The sequence below is a fragment of the Amblyomma americanum genome, chromosome 1 (assembly GCF_052857255.1).
Source record: "Amblyomma americanum isolate KBUSLIRL-KWMA chromosome 1, ASM5285725v1, whole genome shotgun sequence".
Classification (NCBI taxonomy): domain Eukaryota; kingdom Metazoa; phylum Arthropoda; class Arachnida; order Ixodida; family Ixodidae; genus Amblyomma; species Amblyomma americanum.
This window is the reverse complement of record NC_135497.1, coordinates 107702090-107722347: the sequence shown is the minus strand read 5'-3', so window position 1 is coordinate 107722347 and position 20258 is coordinate 107702090. Positions and strand designations below refer to the sequence as shown.

The 20258-nt window shown below is 47.8% G+C and overlaps 1 protein-coding gene across 7 annotated transcripts in view; it reads right to left on the bottom strand.

The window, feature by feature from the left end:
* The window catches only part of LOC144113417 (uncharacterized), a 63006-nt gene that overhangs the window by 9814 nt on the left and 32934 nt on the right, over positions 1-20258 (bottom strand). For 4 of the 7 annotated variants that reach the window (XR_013310793.1, XM_077646485.1, XM_077646487.1 and 1 more), the window contains one exon: positions 8974-9051. The exons of the other annotated variants lie outside the window; for them this stretch is intronic. Coding sequence is in view for 3 of the 4 variants with exons in the window: in XM_077646485.1 (XP_077502611.1) it covers positions 8974-9051 (78 nt within the window). In the remaining variant the exon portion in view is untranslated. The remainder of the gene's footprint in view (positions 1-8973; positions 9052-20258) is intronic. 7 annotated transcript variants of the gene reach the window in all.

The window sequence follows — 20258 nt, the reverse complement described above, 5'->3', positions numbered from 1 at the left end:
AATGTAGTGTCTGGTAATGAGCTAGGTCGTAACCAGCAGGACGCAAAGATGACAGCGAGAGCCGCGGTCGAATCCGTAACGCGAGCTGAGGTGGCAACAAGAGGTTTGGCGCCGGTATCACGGCTGACATGGGTGGACCTTGTATGTGGGGAACAACCGTTCAAAGCGTGCCTCGATTCAGGCGCAGACATCACCGTGTTGAGATGAAAAGTGGTGCCCGAGGAATTCCGGAAGCAGGGAAGTGGGACGGTACGCTTACGGGGCGAGTTTGGGCACACCGTAACAGCCGAGCTCTTTTATGTTCCACTGGGCTTGCCCACGGAAGATAGCGGCGCAGGCCCGCAACTAGTCACTTTATGCGCGGTTACGGATGAGCTAACTGGAGAGGTCGACGCCCCACTGACCCCGGACGTTTTCGAGGCACTCAGAAGAGAGCAAAGAGAAGCCGCTGATCTCACGGTGAGGATAATACAAGCGGAAACCGAGATCGCACGACCTGATCAGAACATATCACTGGAGTTGGAATTTGAACCAAGCGAGAGTGCAGAGGAGAACGGGGCATCAGAAGGTGGTGGTGGTGGTGGTGGTGAAAAACATTTATAAGCAATTAAATTTTTACAGAAAGGTGATTGGGGTAGGACCCTATTGGCCCTTTCCCCTCACAGTACTAGGTGGAGCCCCTATTCCGGGGCCCCATTGGCAAGCAACGCCGCCCGCGTCCGTTGAACCAAGGCCTTTTGGCTCTTCAGGTCTTGACAGCCGAGCAGGGCCGCCTCCCAGTCCTCTCTGGTGGGGTTGGGGTTGGGGGGGATAGATGGGTTAGATTGACACGCCCAAACCATGTGGAAGGTATCAGACACCTCCCCACAGAACTGGCACGTGCCATCAAAGGATGTATTGAAGTGTTTAAGCACCGCCGGGCACAGTACAGTGTTAGTGAGAATTTTGATGAGGAGGCGCTCGTCAGCGCGATCCAGACCCTTACAAGGGGCCGGGTAGCACCGGTGTTCCTCCTTGTAGTAATCGGTGATTTGTTTGAATGTAATGGCCAGATTGTCTGATTGGGAGTACCCTTCCAAGGACAGGGAGACAGCCCGGGGAGAGAGTGCGCGGGCGGCCTGATCGGCCTGTTCGTTTCCCTGGAGGCCCTGGTGACCGGGGGCCCAAATCAGGTTGCGTGGAGTTGGATCTTCAGATCGACAGCTATATTCCAGTATGCGCCAGGCAAGCGGGGGAGCCCAGCCCAACTCGTAGTTCCGACAGGCCCCTCGCGAGTCGGTGATGATGTGTTTTGACTTGGGATTCGTGAGAGCCAGAGCAATGGCAATCTCTTCCGCGTGTGTTGCGCTGTAGGCTTTGAAAGTGAGCCCGTTAACTGTGTTTGTGTTGTGTACGACTGCGGCCGTGTACCACCCCCCGTGGTGTGGGCCGACAACGTCTACGTAATACACGTTCTTGGTTACCATAGTATCGCGCCAACGCTTCCGCGCGCGCCTGGCGACGACCGCTATGGTCTTCACTGGACATGTTGCGGGGAAGGGGTCGGACCCGGAGGGCGCGTCTCCAGGGCTCTGGCACTCTCTCCCTTTCCTCAATGTGGTAGTCGTGTTTGATGTGTAGCCGGTCCAAGAGGCGGCGACCGGACGTGGTCTGTGCAAGACGCGTGTATTGGTTGCATAAGTGGGCCTCTCGAAGCTCCCGAAATGTGTTCACCACGCCCAAGGCCAGAAGCCTCTGGTTGGACGTGGTGATCGGAAGATCGAGAGCCCGCTTGATGACTTTCCGCAGGATGACCTCCAGTTGGTCATCATCATGTTTGCGCAGGTGCAAGTAGGGAGTTGAGTAGAGGATTCTACTCGTTACGAAAGCATGGGCAAGCCGCAGTGCATCCTTGCTTCGTAATCCGCCCCGCTTGTTTGAGACCCGGCGGACCATTCGGCCCACCTGGTCTCCCACCGTGCGAAGTTTGGCTATGGTGGTGTCGACTCTGCGTTGGTGGTGTATGAAGAGGCCAAGGACGCGGATCTCCTTGGCCTCCCGGATCGGTCCCGAGGGGAGACTGATGCGAAGCGGAGTTGTGTCCCGGGGGGAGGGACGTAAGTGCACAAATTCTGATTTAGCTGGGGCGCACTGGAGTCCGCAGTAGGCCGCGTAGTCGTCGACTAGGGTCGCTGCTGCTTGCAGGCAGGACTCCATGTGGCCCAGGTTGCCTTGCGTGGCCCAGATTGTAATGTCATCCGCATAAAGAGCGTGATGTATCCCGGGCAGAGAAGACAATTTGGAGGGAAGGCGAAGCATTGCCAAATTGAAGAGCAGGGGAGACAGGACCGCGCCTTGGTGTTCCCCTCGAGCCGATGGTGTATGGCCCGTGTTCCGCATCTTGTATGCGTATATAGGCTTGACGGTCTGTAAGAAATTGACTTATGTAATGGAATGTTTTGTGGCCACAGTTGGTGTTACTGAGGTGGTCCAGGATTACTGCATGTTTGACGTTGTCGAATGCGCCTTTAAGATCCAAGGCCAGGACCACCTTGTCGTTGTGGGGACATTCGACAGGATCTAAAATGTCGTGGTGGAGCTGCAGAAGTATATCCTGTGCTGACTTGTGAGGACGAAAACCGAACATGGTGTCCGCGAAAATGTGCTGTTTCGAGATAATCGGAGAGTCTGTCGCGCACCATCGTCTCCATCAGCTTGCCGACACAAGACGTCAGAGAGATGGGGCGAAGGTTCTCCACATCGATAGGTTTGCCGGCCTTCGGAATGAAGGTCACGAGAGCCGATTTCCAATCGAGAGGGAGAGGAGTCTCTCCGTCCCAAATGCTATTGATGTATTTGAGGAGCGCGGCGTAGGCTGCGTCGGGAAGGTTGGCCAAAAGCTTGACCGTAACCTTGTCGCGCCCAGGTGCAGTGCCCCGCTTCATCTTGCTTAAGGCCGCCCGGAGGTCGTGGAGCTGGAACGGCTTGTCCAGCTCCGTGTTCTCTTCGCCTGCATACGAGTACGCCGCCTGCCGGGGGTTCTTAGTGGTGCAAAGGTATCAATCCCTGAGCGTGTGCGCTAGCTGTGTTGTCGTTCCTGTAAAGTTGTGCAATGCCCTATGTAAGTGGCGTTGGGTTTCCGTGCGTGTTTGTATTGGATCGATGAGAGCGCGGAATAGGCGCCACGTGTTGCGGCCAGACATCTGGCGCACAGCCGCGTTGCACCGGTCCACCCAGTTAGTGTCGGCTAGCTGAGTAGCATATTCCGCTGCTTGTTGTGTGAGTTCGAGGATGCGTTTCTTTAGGCGTCTGTTATGTTTCTGTTTCTTCCATCGTTTGGTGAGGCTGCGGCGGGCCTCCCAAAGGTGGAGCAAGTGGTTGTCCACGTCCGTTTGTGTTTCTGTGAGCTGTATCTGCTTCTCGTGTTGCGTGAGTGTAGACGTGAGCGATTTGGACCATGCGTCGTATCCCGACTGGAGGGGATCTACGATAGGTAGAGATGTGCGGAAAGTCGTCCAGTCCGGTACACGAGCTTGTGTTAGTGGGCGTTTCAGGGGATGCATGTAAATGGTGGTGTTGATTATACAGTGATCACTACCCAGAGTGTCCTCTGTATTCAGCCAGTCGGCATGGCGTATGTTGCGTGTAAATGTGAGGTCCGGGCAAGTATCTTGTTGAATCGAATTGCCGACACGTGTTGGGTTGGCGGGATCAGTGTGTAAAGTAAGTCCAAGTGTGGAAAGAAGTTCCGCAAGCTTCCGCCCACGTCTGTCCTCCCGGGGGTACCCCCATAGCCTGCTCGGGGCGTTGAAGTCGCCGACGATCAGAAGGGGACACAGCTCGCACCACTGCAGACAGACGAGAGCACGGCGGACCCTACGTTCGCCAGTGAGCAAAAAGGAAACGCTTCCCTGGTAGACCCTTGGTCACAGGCACAGGCCGGAACGCATAAAATATTAATAGAAGGAGGACTACTCTTTCACCAGGAAGTGTTGGATGGCAGACAGTGTCGGCAGCTCGTACTCCCGCAGAGTCGTCGGAAAGAAGTGCTGACTCTTGCGCATGATATGCCCTGTGGAGGGCACTTTTCTGAAAAGAAAACTAAACAGCGTATCCGCAGTGCGTTTTTCTGGCCTAGCCTAGCTGCCGACGTCAGACGGCATTGTCAAACCTGCCATACTTGTCAAACGTTTTCGAGGAGAAAGACGACAGATAGGGTACCGATCACACCACTTACTCGGCCAAGGGAACCTTTCGAAGTGATTTATTTGGACTGTATTGGACCTATCGAGCCTGTACCAGCGCGGGGACATCGATGCGCTTTATGTGTTATCGATCTATGTTCCAGGTGGCCAGAGGTGATACCGCTGTGCTCACTAACAGCTAAGGCCACGTGTCAGGCGCTTCTCGACATTTTCGCGCGATTCGGTGTCCCTCAGCTGATTTGCTGCGACCAGGGAACAAACTTAACCTCAGCACTGACTCGGGAACTCATGCAGCGCTTGGGGACAAACATGAAGTTTTCAACGCCAGAGCATCCGCAAAGCAATGGCATCATTGAGCGCTGGAACGGCACGCTCAAGGCGATACTCAGACACATAATAGGTGACCACACGCGCGGATGGGACCGGTTTATTCCATGCATGCTGTGGGAATACCGAGAAGTTCCACACGAGACCACGGGAGCGTCCCCTTTTGAGGTCATGTATGGGTGCGTCCCGCAAGGCCCATTAAGTATCCTTCAAAAGACATGAACAGGGAACTGGCCACCACCTACGAGCCTAAATAAGGCTATGTCAGAGTATCTGATCAAGCTGCGGCAGCAAATGGCTGAAGCAGCAGAGAGGGTAGATCACCAAATCAAGCAGCTGCGGAAAGCATATGCGGAGAAATACAATCTAAGGGCACGGGCCAAAGGGTTCTGTGAGGGTGAGGAAGTCCTCGTGTTGGATACGAACCAGCAGAACAAGATGCGACCTAAATGGTTGGGCCTAGCAACGATTAAAGAGCATAGACGACCCGATAGCCATGTTGTCAAGTTCAAAGATGGTTCTTAGCAGTGGGTTCACGCCAGTAGACTAAGAAAGTATTACGCCAGAGTAGACAACGTAGGCGTAATTTTTTAGTCTGATGGAGAGTTTGGGGGCATAAAAGGTGTTCCGGAATTGCATAGTGGAGTGACCCCTTTGAATTCACACTACATGAGTCCACGCATCTGACCCAGGAACAAATCAGGGAGCTCGGAGAAGTGATAGGCCGATACGAAACTGTGTTCTCCGAACGGCCGGGGAAGTGCTTGGTTGGAGAACACAAGATAAACATGGTACCAGGCGCCAAACCAACAAGGGCTTGCCCATACCGTGTACTGGTCGCACTTCAGCATGAGGTAGACCGCCAGATCGGAGAATTTCTTCAAGGAGGTTTATATACCCTGTGGAGAGTAGCTATGCACACCCCATAGTCTGTGTTGCAAAGAAAGACGGAAGTGTGAGGCTGTGCATTGATTACCGACAACTAAACGTCATATCAGAAGTAGATAGTTTCCCAATGAGCAACATCACAGAGCTGATTTACGAGGTAGCTAAGGCGAAGTTCATTTCTGTCCTTGACGTGACTCTGGGCTACTGGCAAATAGCGGTGGAACACAACTCACAACAATACACCGCATTTGCGACGCCCAGAGGTCTATTTGCGTGGCACGTGATGCCTTATGGACTGCGTAATTCGGCAGCCACCTTCCAAAGGATAATGAATGGCGTCCTACAAAAGCACATTGGCTACGCATGTGCACACATCGATGACGTGGCCGTCTACTCCGAAACTTGGCAGGAACGCTTAGACCATTTGGGTTGTGTGCTGGTGACTATCATGAGCGTTGGACTCAGTTAATCCGACAAAATGCAGGTTTGCACAGCAAAGCGTCCAGTATTTGGGGCACGCGGTCGGGTCAGGCCTCCATTCACCGGACCCGGAACGAGTTCAGGCAATGGGACACCTTAAGCCACCGATTACCAAGAAGGAGCTGCGTAGCACGCTTGGACTTTTTAACTATTGCCGCGACTACGTGCCCTCGTATTCGGAGATAGTCCACCCCTTAACTGATCTCACCAACCGGCGGTTCCCAAATATAATCCTGTGGACAAAGGAAGCGGAACGGGCGTTTAACGCCGTCAGAGCCGCCTTGATCGAGTTGCCTATGCTCACGGCCCCTGACCTCAACAAAGAGTTTGTGTTAACAGATGCGTCGGAAAGAGCGGTTGGGGCATGTCTGGCGTAAGAAGTGGACGGGCAAGAAAAACCAATTGCCTTTTTGAGCAAGAAACTGACACCACAGCAGGCTAAGTGGTCAGCCATAGAAAAAGAAGCTTACACAGTCATATGGGCATTGGGGCATCTGGATACATGGCTCTTCGGCGCGAGGATTAAGGTAAACACTGACCATAACCCCTTGACTTACTTAACAAGATCAGCTTCCTTGAGCGCCCGGCTGGCCCGTTGGAGCCTGGCTGTCCAGAAGTAAAACCTTGAGTTCGCTCATATAAAAGGCTTTCTCAATAAATGCGCCGACGCCCTATCCACGTTGGACACCACACGTTCCACAGAGGTTCTAACTATGAACTGCTGCAAATGCGAGTGAGTACCAGCAATTCGCGTAAAAAAAAAGGGGGGGAGCAGAGAAGGGGAGCCACCTGTGCTAGGTAGATGGATCACACATCGCGGGCCAAGGAAAGCACGGGACGGTGGCCCAACCTGAGTGTGTGTGTGATTGCTTGCAGACTACCATCTCAAGTGCATTAATGTTGGACTCCTTATGTGATGAGTGTTTCGACTGTTATTTTGGTCGCAAAGAGAAAAACACGTAAATCTGTGAGTGTAGATGCATGCAGCAAGATATCCTTTTGAACATACTCTTTTCGCTAGTGTAACAAGTAGGATGTGAAGTACCCCTCCTTTGTTTTTTTGTGCTGGCACAGCGCCCAGTGGGGGCCGGGTCCCTTGTGCTTTTGCGCGTTCTGTACTTTGTTGAAAGCCGGATCCTTTGTGCTATTGCGGGCTTCGGTATGTTGTGTGTACCGCAAGCATCCCCCCCTTGGCAGGGAGGTGTTATTTTAGAAGCCCACGGCACCGATGGGTCGTTCCCCCCCCACCTGTTCCCAGGAGCAGTCATGCCCATGGGAAATAGAGGAACGTGGGGAAATAGAGGAACAGAGGGTGCCTTAATCCTTCATCCCCTGCCGACTGGCAGGGGGCCGACGACCTTGTCCCGCTGAAGACATTCCTTTGCTGTCAGCGACGGCAAATCCGATGCGTGGCACTCGATGGAATGCACATGCAGCGAGCTGCACACGCGGAATCATGTGCCCTGCATGTTCCAGGATGTGCGGCGTCCACTGGGCTCAGACCGGGGAGCCCTGGGCTCCGCCCACTTGCACATACGGTGCCACTGCACTGCTATTGGTTAAAATTGGGCGAGAGCTAGTTTACGAAAGCTCCGCCCAATTATCGAAGAGGTTAAAAACCCGCTGGAAACAATGACTTGGGAGGAGCGCACCGAGTGTCAAGCTCGGCCGTTTTTAACAGCCTTTCTAAAAACTGCCCTTCTTAAACTGCCTTTTGCTCACCTGCCCTTTTATGTCGATGCCGTCTTGAATAAATCAGTTTGTTTGCCAAGAAGTTGGAATTGCTGCCCCAACCGGCAACGTGTCGCCAGACGAGCGGACGAAGACCGCTAATCCCTTCGTACTGCTAACCGCCATGGATCGATCACCGGCCAGCGTGCCGTCACCATCCACCGCTCGCGACGAGCAACCGACCAGCCCAAACCGGCCATCCCATCAGAAGGAGGGCAAGAACTCAACTCCTCCACTACGGCCCCTCTTTCTTCCTTTCTTCTTTCACTTGTGTAACGTTAAGAACAATGCAATAGCAATGGTAAATCTGAAAACCACTTTGTGAGTCGGCTTAGGTGGCTTGCATGCCATGGTCTCAAAAATTGAGTTTGAGCAGCTGGCCTCTCCTAATTTTCTCAAATTACCTGTTTCAAGCAAGCTCGTAAACAAATTCAAGATAGGTGGTGAAGTTCCAAGCACAATGCAGCTGCAAACAGCAAGTACCAGCACACGGCAGACTGAACTGTTATACGCAATGCCCATGGCAGAGAGTATAATCTTTTCAATTCAAACTGATACTTTGGGCAAATCAAAACCATGCATTTTTCAATTAGCGAGAGCAAAGTCATACAAATGTATGCACGTATACAACATTTGATTCAAACAAGCTGTACAGCCGACCTGTCTAGGCAGTAGCTCACCTCAGGCCCAGCAATGAGCAGCTGCCCCGAATGCACAGCTATTATGGTGCTGCTGATGCGATGTACAGCCTTTGTCAAAAGTTTAGAGCCCAAAGAGTTTGGTTCTAAGTCTCTTAGTGGTGCCCTTGTATCATACGTTAAATTCCTAACTACAGAAAGGTGAGGGTAAGAGTTTTTACCTTCAAGAGAATTGGAACGCTAGAGATGCACAGCCAGCCATACAGTATGACCCAGAAGTAAACAATTTGGGCTATTTACTTCTGACAACGCGTGTACATGTGCAACTGCACATGACAGACTGCCATCAGTGCATACCACTTCACTCATTGTCAGCAGTATTCACACAGCCTAATGTGTGATACACACGTTGCCCTGTCACCATCATGGCAAGTTGAAAAATCTGTTGCGACACTTGTTGCTCCACTCCCTTTCCCTACACTCTCGGTGGGGATCAGTATATTTAGGTTGCCGTAGAAAAGTTGTAGCCATCATGCAGCACCAACGTATTGGCACACATCAAAGGGACTTCTAAAAATCCACCACTTGCCCTCAGCGCTAAGCAGTCACATACATGTGTAAAGACCTAAAATGGTTGAGCAGTTTCACATGCAAAGCAGTGCAACAGCCCCCTAGTTTTACAGCTGTCATCAGCTGTCATTCACAGCTTCTGGCGCCCTCGTTACCTCTGCTTCGAGTTCCTCTTGGAGGTCAGGTTCAGGTGAGTTAGGTTGCAAGTTCCCGTCTGTAGCTGTTACTACCGTCTGCAGAGGAGAGGAGGTATGAGAAAGACTGACAGCCTGTTTTCAGCTCATGCAGTAGGTGTCTTTAAAGGGACCGACAACTGTATTTTCAGGACCCAGATGTTTCGGTGCAAATAAAAACAGTGTCCAAGGTGCCCAATTTCGCGACAGTTTTGTTAGAAGCGCTACAGAAGTTTTTTATTGAAAGTTTTTTATTAGTGGAGGCCCTCATTTTAATCCATGCCCACAGCAACTGCACACTGGCAAATGTAATGAACTAAAAACTAATCTAGTTTCAGCTGTCAGACTGTAATTAGAGAGCTTTAGTCTGCACTGAAGAAGCATGGATACCTAGCCAAGTTGGTAATAATAGTTCATTGTGGTGGTACACCGTGATACGGACAAAAGACAAAAGTAGAAGACTACACAGACGAGCTCCGACTCGCAACCAATTTTTTATTGACAAAAACACATTTTACACATCAGAGTCATGTGACACTAAAGAGTCTAGAGCTCTTGCACACAGCACTTTAGTTGCGAGTCAGTGTTTGTCTGTGCAGTCTTCTACTTTTAACTTTCATCTGTTTCACGCTGCACCATCCATAATGAACTACACTGCATTTCATACATCAGGTGCAACACTGTCCAAGCTAGCGGACTTGTTTGCGTTGCCACACCCGTGATCAAAAAGTAGTGCATTCCTCGTGGTGAGCAAAATATAACGAATGCTTTGCCTGAAGGCTTATTACATGATGCATTTGTCATGAGCTCGATTAAATGTGCTCTTATCACAGATTACACGCTGTCACTTTCTCGTGCCTTAGAACACTTGGCTACAAAGCAAGTGCGGAATAACACGCCTCCCTTTATTTTTTCCTGCGGGCTACTTTGATAGCTTTAGTCTTATAGCGTCAGTTTGAGTTTCCCCAAACAAGGTTGTTATGACACAGTGGCGTACACCTTATCGGTGACAGTTTTAGTGGGCATTGGTTAGCATTTTAGCCAGAAGATGCAAAAACACTGTGGTGCCATCTAGTATCAAAAGCTCAAAGAACTTTATCGGCGATGAAGAGGAAGCGTTTCTTTTTATTGAAGGGTGCACTCGAGACTGCATATACTGCAATAGAATAAAGATGTGGTCACGTGGTGGTTTACACTGATAACAGCAAGGTTTTCACAGAAAGATGTTGCATCAGCTCATTCTAGATTTTTAATGCCAAAATAAATTTTATAAATCCTTGCTTCTTCGGTATTACGGTGTTCAATTTTGACAATACAAGACACAATCTCCTCCATAATCTAATGACACTGTTTGGTCACTTGTCGGTCCCTTTAATAAAGAAGGCGTTATTCAGACCTAACATCAAGAAAATAGCATAAGCAACTGATTTTCAAAGCCTATCATAATGCTCAATATTGACAGTTTGCAAGACATAGAGGGTGCAATCCAACTGAGCCAAGATAAGAGGCTTTAATAAGGATTCGTTATATCATGAGCATGAATAGAATTGAGCTTGTTTTTAGATTTCAGGTTAGTCGCATGCTTGTTTACCAATGACAGCCACCACCTATAAGCCAAGCACTCTTTTTTCAAGGAGAACAAACAGGAGACAAAAAAATAAAAAAATTGCCAGCTGGTGTTCTTAAACCTCTGGCATGAAAGCAGCAGACAGTTGAAGCAAGCTTTGGAGAGCTTTAAAATCAATGACTATGATAAAGAATCTTCAATAGCATGTGAATGACAAAACTGGAACTGCAGTGTTTTCATCTTTACAGGTAAACGAAACCCAGTGATTGGCATTCTGTTTACGCAGCTGATGTAAAATATAGCACAACGGAAACACGAAAGACGGACAGGACGGCGCAGTGCTTTTCTTTTTAGAGCTTGTTTTCATTGTCTTGTCAGTCTTTCGTGTTTCGCTTGCGCTATATTTTACATCATGAACGTTCACCAACTCGCCCAACTTTCAGCTTTACTGTTTACGCAGAAAACAGAAAACTATACACAGTTTAGCAGTCAACATTGCCAGCATTTTGATGTATAAAACTTTATGTTTAGTCATGCCAATGAGTTTTATTTACCACATTTCTTTGAATATAAATACAATTTTCTAATCATGTTCACTAGTGGAAAGAAAGAATAAGGTAGTTTTTTTCCCGTGCACTATTTTCTCAGATCTTGCGAGCTCAGTTTGACAGTTTTCATTGTTCGCAAGCAGTGGTAGGTAAGCATGAAACAAATGTAAGGCAACTATGATACAATTATTTCAGTCTAGTTCTATTTGATTCTACCATCTGCCTGCTAAGCGGCCGATTCAAGTGATGGCGAGGGTGTAACACAATGACTAAAGGCGAAAAGAATGGAATTCAAACGAAATCATATCCCTGCCATGGATAATGAAGTACCACCTCACCGCACACGTATTACGTGATATACCGAGACAATCATTCGCTGAACTGTTTGCAAATAAAAACTGCCATTTAGCCATCTGTGCTCAGCGACATGCACTGGTAAGCAGCACCTCGTGTTTATGCAGGCTTTTCCAGGACCGCACAAATGATATCTTTAGAAATAGAATTAGTGCCTGACATGAACTGCACAGCCATTATGCATGCCAGTATAACGTTCATTTATGAGTGCCAACGTAACATTTAGGCTATCAGAGCACTGTTGTGGAGGGCTTGAGATTAATTTAGAGTACCTAGGATTTTTTAAATGTGCAAAAGCAATATCAGCACAAAGAAGGCGGTGTTTACATCTCGCTTACAACGGGTTGCAACCGCCACAGTCGCAATCAAACCTGTGCCCTCGTGTTCAGCGGCAAAGCACAATAACTACATTTCATTAGTCTGCTCACATGCTCTGCGGCAGCTGTGACTGGATAAAGGAAAATGTGTGCAAGAAATCTTTTCAGTGATTCAATTAACAAGAGACATGCTGTGTAAATTCAGCTTCAACTGCAGCCCACATAACTGCTGACAAAAAAAAAAGAAGGTCATTAGGTGGCCAACAGCGCAACCATCAGCAGAAGCCAAACGGCAAGGCCATTACTTTTGGAACAAGTCCTTAGTTGCTATAATTGCTCATCTTTTATTTTTTGCAATGTTTTCATACTGCACACTCACGGACAAAAATTTGTGGGAGGTGGATTCATGGAAAAAAATTCACTGCGGCGCGATTAGGCACAGCAGGTGAATGAAATGCATAGAAGTGTGAAGAGACAGGCGTGCTCCATCTGCTAGAAGAGTACATCTGACTGGCTAGTGAGGCAAAGCAAGAAATAAAGTTTTTTCCGCAAATCCACATCCTGAAAACTTGTGCATGACTGTACATGCTTGCTCTTATTGCAGGTTGAGGCACGCCTGTCAACTGTGATGGCATTATGCAAAGTGAAGATGTCACTCAACGTGGCACCAATAATGAAGATGATGAGTAGATGGGTGCCCTGTGGCATGCTGTCTCTTCTAGAAGAAAATTCTGCAAGCATTCCAATGCAATGCAGAAACATCCCATTTTAAATTTTCTTTGCATTCTTTGCACCACTGGCACCAAAGAACTCACACAGCAGCATTCAACAGCTCATCTACCTTGTACACAACAGCGAGCTACTGACGATTTTCACGAAATCAAAGCCATGTTGCGGCAGCCCAGCGAACTATTCGAAGAAGAATCGGAGCACATGATACTATGTCATTTGCTGTTACAGTGAAACCTAGATATAACAAACCTCCATGTGGCGAATTACTCTGTATTACGAAGTTTCTCAATCCCCCCAATGCCGCCCTCACTGAGGCGTGTGTATTTGCGAACTCCATGTAACGAAGGCGTTGTGGCGGTCAACCTTGATATAATGAATTCACCACGTGGACTATCCATTAGCCAGTGCTACGTTATTTGAAAGTTGGCCAATTGCGCGAAAGTTCATGACAATAAAACATGAAGCGCCATGAGAGGAATGTCTACAATCACGGCAAGTGAATGCAGTTGACACAACATGCCGTGCTCCAGGGCGATCAGCTCCTCTCCATGACAAACGCAGCAGTCTCTGCAGCATTCGCTTTTGTAGCATCACACCAAGTGTCATTAAACAGTACAGTCCAAAAGCAACACAATAAAACAGCACGTAGCAAAGAAAGACACAGGATGAGCAATGCACATCCATCGCCACCTCTCGGTTGCTTGCAAAATTCAAGCACACACCAGACGCGGTGGGAGCGAGGATAGCAGAGTCAGTTTACCAGGGCAACAGCGAACAGGCAAACCAAGACTCTTTTTTTTCTGTACAAGAGATGAGCACACAGAAAAAGGTAGGTGCATCCGACTTCACCTCCTCCCCCACTCTCCTCGTCGCGCATGTAGCGGCGTCGTGCTTTCAAAGTGCGATCTGCGGCGCAGACAGTGGCAGCTGCTGTTGCACTCATGTGATCAATTTTGATCGCGATATCTCTCCATCTTTCCAACGGGGGTTTATGCGAAAGTTCTCCATGCAATTTCTTCTACATTTATTTTTCATTTTGGCTTCCGTTCTGCACAATTCTTTAAATTTTTCATGTGAAAACTGTTAATGAAAAATTGCAGACTTTTCTCAACTTTATTATATTCAGGTTTAACTGTGTGTTTAACTGTACAAGTGCTTTGTCAGCAAATTTGAACACTGGTCTCGTAGTTTTGCTATAAAAGATATCTTAGGAGCATTGTTATAGATATTTTCACACTAACAAGAGAGAAAAGCCTGTAAATGTCATTGCATGGTTTTTTGGTGCCAGCATTGCAGAGACAACATGGGAACAGGAAGTTTTCTCGCTTGTAGTTGAACACTTGAAGTACTATGACACTGCAGTTATGATGCACTGAGCTTACAAGGATTATTTGCCTGGACTAGGAGGGCCTATGTAAATACGAGGTACTATTAGCTAGCAAGCATCGCTGAGCACATGACTTAAAGGGACTATGCAAAGAATTCAAAGTCGCTTGTAAATGTTTTCTATGTTTAGAAATGATGCTAATGAGCATTCACACCAAGTATAAGTCTTCGGGACTGAGCCGGAAATTTATTATAAATTAAAAAAAAAAACGTGTTTTTTTAAATTCGCGGGCCGATTGGTGTGCTCGTAGTGAACGATTTTGGAACTAAAATCGTGAAAGAAAGACGTCACAGTACCCATGACGTCACCAGGCCACCACACGCTCTCATTCACTGGAGGTACGGCAGCCACGATGTCACGGGCACACTTCCGGTAGCCGTGAAAATCATCTGCTTGTGCCGCCGCGCGAGCCTCTCGGGCAAGCGCAGGCCAGGGCATTGCTTTCGCGCATATGGCTTCAATTTTCCTCTGCCACCTCCTTGTGTCGGGAGTTCCGGAGCCACTCGCACGGCTCTTCGTGGGCACGCATAGGGCTCGATGCCCATCGCAGCCGTAAGAGCGAGCAGTCGCACCTCGAGGTCCGGGTTTATTAATGCTAATTACCACGCCGCCGACGCTGCTGCTGGGGGGCTAGGAGCGACAACCGGAAGTTGCAAAATAAACGTCAGCGGATGACGTATTCATGGGCGGGGCCAAGACCCAGAGCTGTTTTCTTTATTTTTTCTGGTGCTCTTTGTGTACGAGTTGAGGGGGGAGAGGAGGAGCGTAATTTTTAATTCATCGTTGTTATTGATGTTAGCTTAAAAATTGTTGCGTTGGGGTGACGAGTGATGAAATGCCTATCTCTCGTCTGCTTTACGTAATCTCAATTAATTTATTGCATAGTCCCTTTAACAGGCACATTTCAAGCATGAAGAGTTTTGTGCATGAAAGTCTGTAATGACAGGCCTTATTATGGCATGCTTGTATGATGATAAAATGCCTTGTTTCCACAGAAAAAAAAGGGGGGGGGGGGGGGCAATAGCATGATTTCATTCAAATTGCATTACATTTTGATCTCTTTTTTTTGCAGTTCATTATTGCCCCACTGTTGTCCCTGCCTCTGCAATCAGTCAGTCAGATGGACAGATGATAAGAATAAAAAAAAAAGGCACAGGCAATCAATCACACGATGTGACGTGACAAATCTGCGTTGGCAGTATTGGTTGTAAATTTCGCTTCCATAATGATCGCCTTCCCATCGTGTCCGAATTGTATTTAGTCGTCGTAGGCTTCTCATGAGTGGAGGCATCTGGAAGGCGGCAGTAAGTGGATGGATGGTGGGTAGCACCTTCTGGAGAGTGAAGGTGGTTTGTTGGGCAGTGGGAGGAGGATTCTGAAGCATGGACATGGGTGGACAGCAAAGGCGAGTGAGTGGTGGGTAGAGGCCTCCTGGAGGGCAGCGGCGGGATCACACAACACCAGACAGACATATTTTGCGAAAAAGAACGCAGGTATGCTAATGCATTAAAAATAAATTGCAAATTACGGGGTCTAATGTCCCAAATCAACACATGGGCTATGAAGGACGCCGTAGTGGCAAGCTCCAGATTAATTTAGGCCACCTGGGGTTCTTTTAATGCTCGTTGACATCGCAGAGCACACCGGTATTTTTCTGCATTTCACCTATAACAAAATACGTTCACTGCGGCCAGGATTGAATCCGCAACATTGGATCAGCAGCTGATTGCCAAAGGCAGTAAGACATCATGGCGAGTGGATGATAACAATCGAATGGAATCCAATCAAACAAAGAATTGTGTCACAGCTGCCTCACATTTATTACATGCCTTCCCTCTACAGCTTACAAATAGCGCAAGGCGTGATAAACTGCTCCAAGAAATTGGTGCACAGAAATGGCCAATAGCTGCTTTCCACCTGTACACATGATTATAAATCTATAAAGCTCCTTAATTCAAACCTCATCAATTTGAATTTCTGGATAATTCAAACTGTACGACTTGGTCTGGCCACGCTCCATTGGAGTCCATGTAAAACAAAGCCTTTCAAACATGAAAGAGTTGCATCATTGATAATTTGAACTATACAGCGCCATGCCTGGACATCTGGGCATGTGGCCAACCAAGCAACGCTCGTGCAAGGCTGCACCACCTGTTTGGAGGAGAGGGTAAAACTGGCATGCAAGGCCGGGTAAAAGGTTTAGGTATGGAGGCTTCACATCCCAAAGTGACTCAGGCAACGACGCAGTGAAGGGCTACGGAAATTCCGATCGCCTGAGGTTCCTTAATGTGCACTGACATCGCACAGTAAACGGGCCTCTAGAATTTCGCCTCCATCAAAATTAGAACGCCGTGGCCCGGATCGAACCTGCATCTTTCGGGTCAGCAGCCGAGCGCCATAACCACTGAGCCACCGCGGCGGCAAGGCTGGGTAAAAGGCGACGGAAACTAGTTGCATGACCTCAAGGATTTCTACCCGGCTGTTTGAAGATGCAGATCTCAAAGGCTTCAGTAGCTTGCTATGTTAGCTTTTGTTATTGAGCGACGGATGACGCGACCAGCGGCGAGATACAAAAAAAATCAGGCTCATCACAGAGATTCTGGCACTCCAAATTTGAAACCACATGGTGGTGCATGAAACCGCGACCTGCACAAAACGAGCAAAATGAGCTTTCGCTGGTTTGTTGCTATTGTTTGTGTCGGTCTTCCAGTGCTTTTTGCGCCACGCTCCGTGCGATTGGTTGCAGCTATAGCAATCAACCTACGCGGTGTGCCGCAGTGTGGTGATTCTATGACGTCTATCAGCAGTAATTATTGCGTCAAAACGCTTCAAGAGAAAATAAACCTTTCATGAAGTTGACGCTGGTACAGTGTTGAAACAGGATATCACCAAAGCACGCACTCATTGGTTTGGCAGTTTGTAAGTCGCGCTCGGAAGGCTGGAAAATCTGGCAACGTATGCGCAGCCATCCTGGCAAGTTGCGCTTTTCGTCTTAAATGGTTGTGCAACATCCGTGGCTGGCAAGTGTGAATTTGTGAGTCTCAGAGGTTGCGCTATCGTTTTGGTCAAAAAGTGGCAGTCGCAGGACAGTCGCACGCTGCTCAATATTCCAGCTTTGCGACCATGCCCACAGGCGGCGCCTTTCACAACTCAGGTGTGGCCCTCCATTGCGCAAGTTCGGACATGCTAAACGCCAGCCACCTCCTCTCCAGTTTTTAAGGCAAAAAAGAGGCCTTCCAATAAGTTGAGCTTTAGAAAAGGCATTGGCCGCTGCCTCTCAGGAAAAAAGCAGAAGGTGATGGCGGAATATTTAGAACAAAGTTGGGTAATCTCACTACACGACTGGTTCCCGATCGCAGTGTGCCATATGTTCTGTTCGCTTTTGTTAGTTCTAACTTCGGTTAATTCGAACTGCATCGGCAGCCTCGTGGAGTTTTAATTAACAAGCTCTTACTGTACTCATATCTAAAGTAGCACATGGTTAATAAAATTTGAGAGCATAGAGAAACGCAAAAGAGCACACCATTATCAGTTAAAAACCCAAGCAAAAGAGGCGAGTAAACTTTTCTGGCTAGTTTTCTGTGCCACGGCCGGTCTCGAGGGGAGCGCGTGCTTCTCACGGCCTTCGCAATGGGGTCTGTTTCTGCCTCCCGGCACACCTCGGTGGGGTCGCCACTGCCCTACCGCTCCGCCGCTGCAACCGCCGTTCACGGGGAAGGAGAGCGCGCGCTCGCTCCCAGTTCTACCCGCGTCAGTGGTAACCGTCATGCCTTTATATTTTGCCTCTTAAGCTTTACGCAAAGACCGCGTAGTTAGCCCCTTTGCCATGGGGATAAATCTGAAACAACGGATTAACGATTGCGCACTCTCTCCTTTAGCCCGACAGTGTATGGTCGAACGTATTGCTTCGAGCACAGACGTCAGTACGTTCTACCCTTATATTTGGCTAAAAAGCAAGGCTATCAGCTTGCATAGTTCATCTTCCAGCAGGTTCTTTATGAGTGTGTAGAATGATATGCGGCATGTAATACTTGGATGGCATGTTTCAAAGAGTAAAGATTCTGCAGCATACATGTAGCTCCTGAAATTTCAAGCGCAGCTGCTTTAATTTTGCACAACAGCGGCGTTAGCAAGAATTCATGGCGCTCCCCAGGAAAGCGCATCATGTCATTCGCGAAAGGAACGGGTACAGATGGAACCCAACCCTGGCCGCAGGAGCAGAGCACGTTGCACGCACGCGACGTCCAAGATCTCCTCTTGGAAAAGGATTTTGAAGTTTGGCGCAAAAATGAAGTCAGTTTCCGACAGTAACTGCAAGCATGAACTAACTGCCAGCAAAGCAAAATTAGTTCGGAACTGCACTCTCAATAAAATCGGCCTTTACAAGCGAACAGACTTATCTGAGAGGCGATGACTATAAAAGCTTTGCATTATTCTCCTGCATTTTTGTAGCCTCGTCATCGCTTTCGATAAAACTACCGAGGGCATGAACTTTCCTCATGTCATTCAGGAAACAAAGTAGCACCTAAAAAAGTAGCTTTCCGCAACCTAACGGAGCTCCACTAAAACTCACAGCAATGCGCATTATACCAGCTGGCTTAGCTTACAATGTAAGGAACTAAAAATTAACATTTTCGATGCTTACATCTTAATAAAAGTCCCTGAATTTAAGAGAATAAAGGGCATTGGACATTCAACTGCATAATCCGAGATATTTTGCAAAGACATTTAAACCAAATTTTTTTAGGCAGGTTCAGGACACGCCGCAGGTTGAATATATGTGAACAACAAAAAATGGCGCTCTTTATGCTAGCTGAAGTCAATCACTGGACATACATACTCTGAAATTGCAATACTCAGTAAGCGTCAATATCTGTGGCAGCGTACACAGCTTGTACTGGTTGCTTCTGTTACGTTCTGGTAATGTTAGTCAAGCCAGAATGATGACAAGGAAGCTTGCGTCCAAGTCGAAAATTGTTTATTGGGAAAACTCGTGTCCTCAAACAGGCGGCGCACCGATAAAACAAAATTTGAAGGTGACAAGGAACTTGAAACATTAGACACCTAATGCGCTTACAACAATTTTGAACATGAAGAGAGACTTGTGCGCTGCTACAGTCATTCCAGAGAAATCTGGTGGCCTCTCGTTTTACAACAAAAGTGGAAAGGCCGCGTGCCATTGGCATCGAGCACGGAACAATGCATTACAATTCTTCTTGACACTTTCTCACACATTAGTAATTAGCATTCTTTTGAGTTATAGATACACACCTCTCGTTCAAGGAAGTTGTGATGTATATGAGGGTGAAAATAAGTACATTCAGGATGTGCGAAAAGCGATATCAGCTAATTAAGTACTATATACATCTCCCAGCAATTAGTTTTTTTGACAGTTCAGCATTGGTGTACATAAGCCTGACTTTCAACTTTACAAGCATCGTCTTAAGCCACCAGCTACGGCGCTATTGGATTTATGGCTCACGCGTTGTAGAGAATATTTTTCTCGATATAGTACATTTTTTATGGGACGAGCGCAACACTTTCGTTCTCCAAGATTTCATTCTTTTGCCCTGAGCATTAACTTGTCATTTAATCACGGACCATGAGACATATGCGAGGAAGTGATCAGAGTATTTCCTTTTGGATTTAAAACCACAAATGCTCGAAATAGTTCTGAGGAATGTGAGAGTGATTCCTCATTTTAAATGTTTTCATCGAGCAAAGTTTGTGATGTAGAATCTGCACAAGTGGACTGTGTTGAAGATACGCAGCTTAAGCATCTGTATTTTGTTTTCTTTGATTTCGGTGCTGCGCTCACCATGAACCAGCGGGCTACAGTGCGAAACCAGGCAAAAGCCACCCGCCGCCGCAGATGCAGGCGTGGAGCCAGCGGTAGGGTCGTCGCGCCTCTAGCGGCGATGGGCGGCGTAACTCTAGGAGAAAAACTCGCATTGCTTCCGCGGCGAATGCGAAGGCCGTATGAAAGAGAACACGCTCCCATCGAGACCGGCCGTGTCTGTGCAAGCAGCTAGATAGTCACTGGGTCTTGCTGACCTGTAGAGCTAAATGTAAAAACTGCGCTTTTAGTTTTGTCATTCACCTGTTGTACAAGAGCCTTCACTATAAGTGCCACTGACTTTAACCCTTTCAGGCACCATTTTTTTTTTTTGGTTTCTATTGAAAAATATTTTCCCACCTATATAATATATTCAGGCCTCAACAAAGACGTTTTGTCATTTTTCCAGTGTCAAATACCAATGGCTAATTTTTTGCAGAGATGTACAAAATTTTGTAAAAAGTGCAATAATCAATGAAAATAGCAACATCAAAATTCCACAACTTATCTAGTAAACATCAGACGG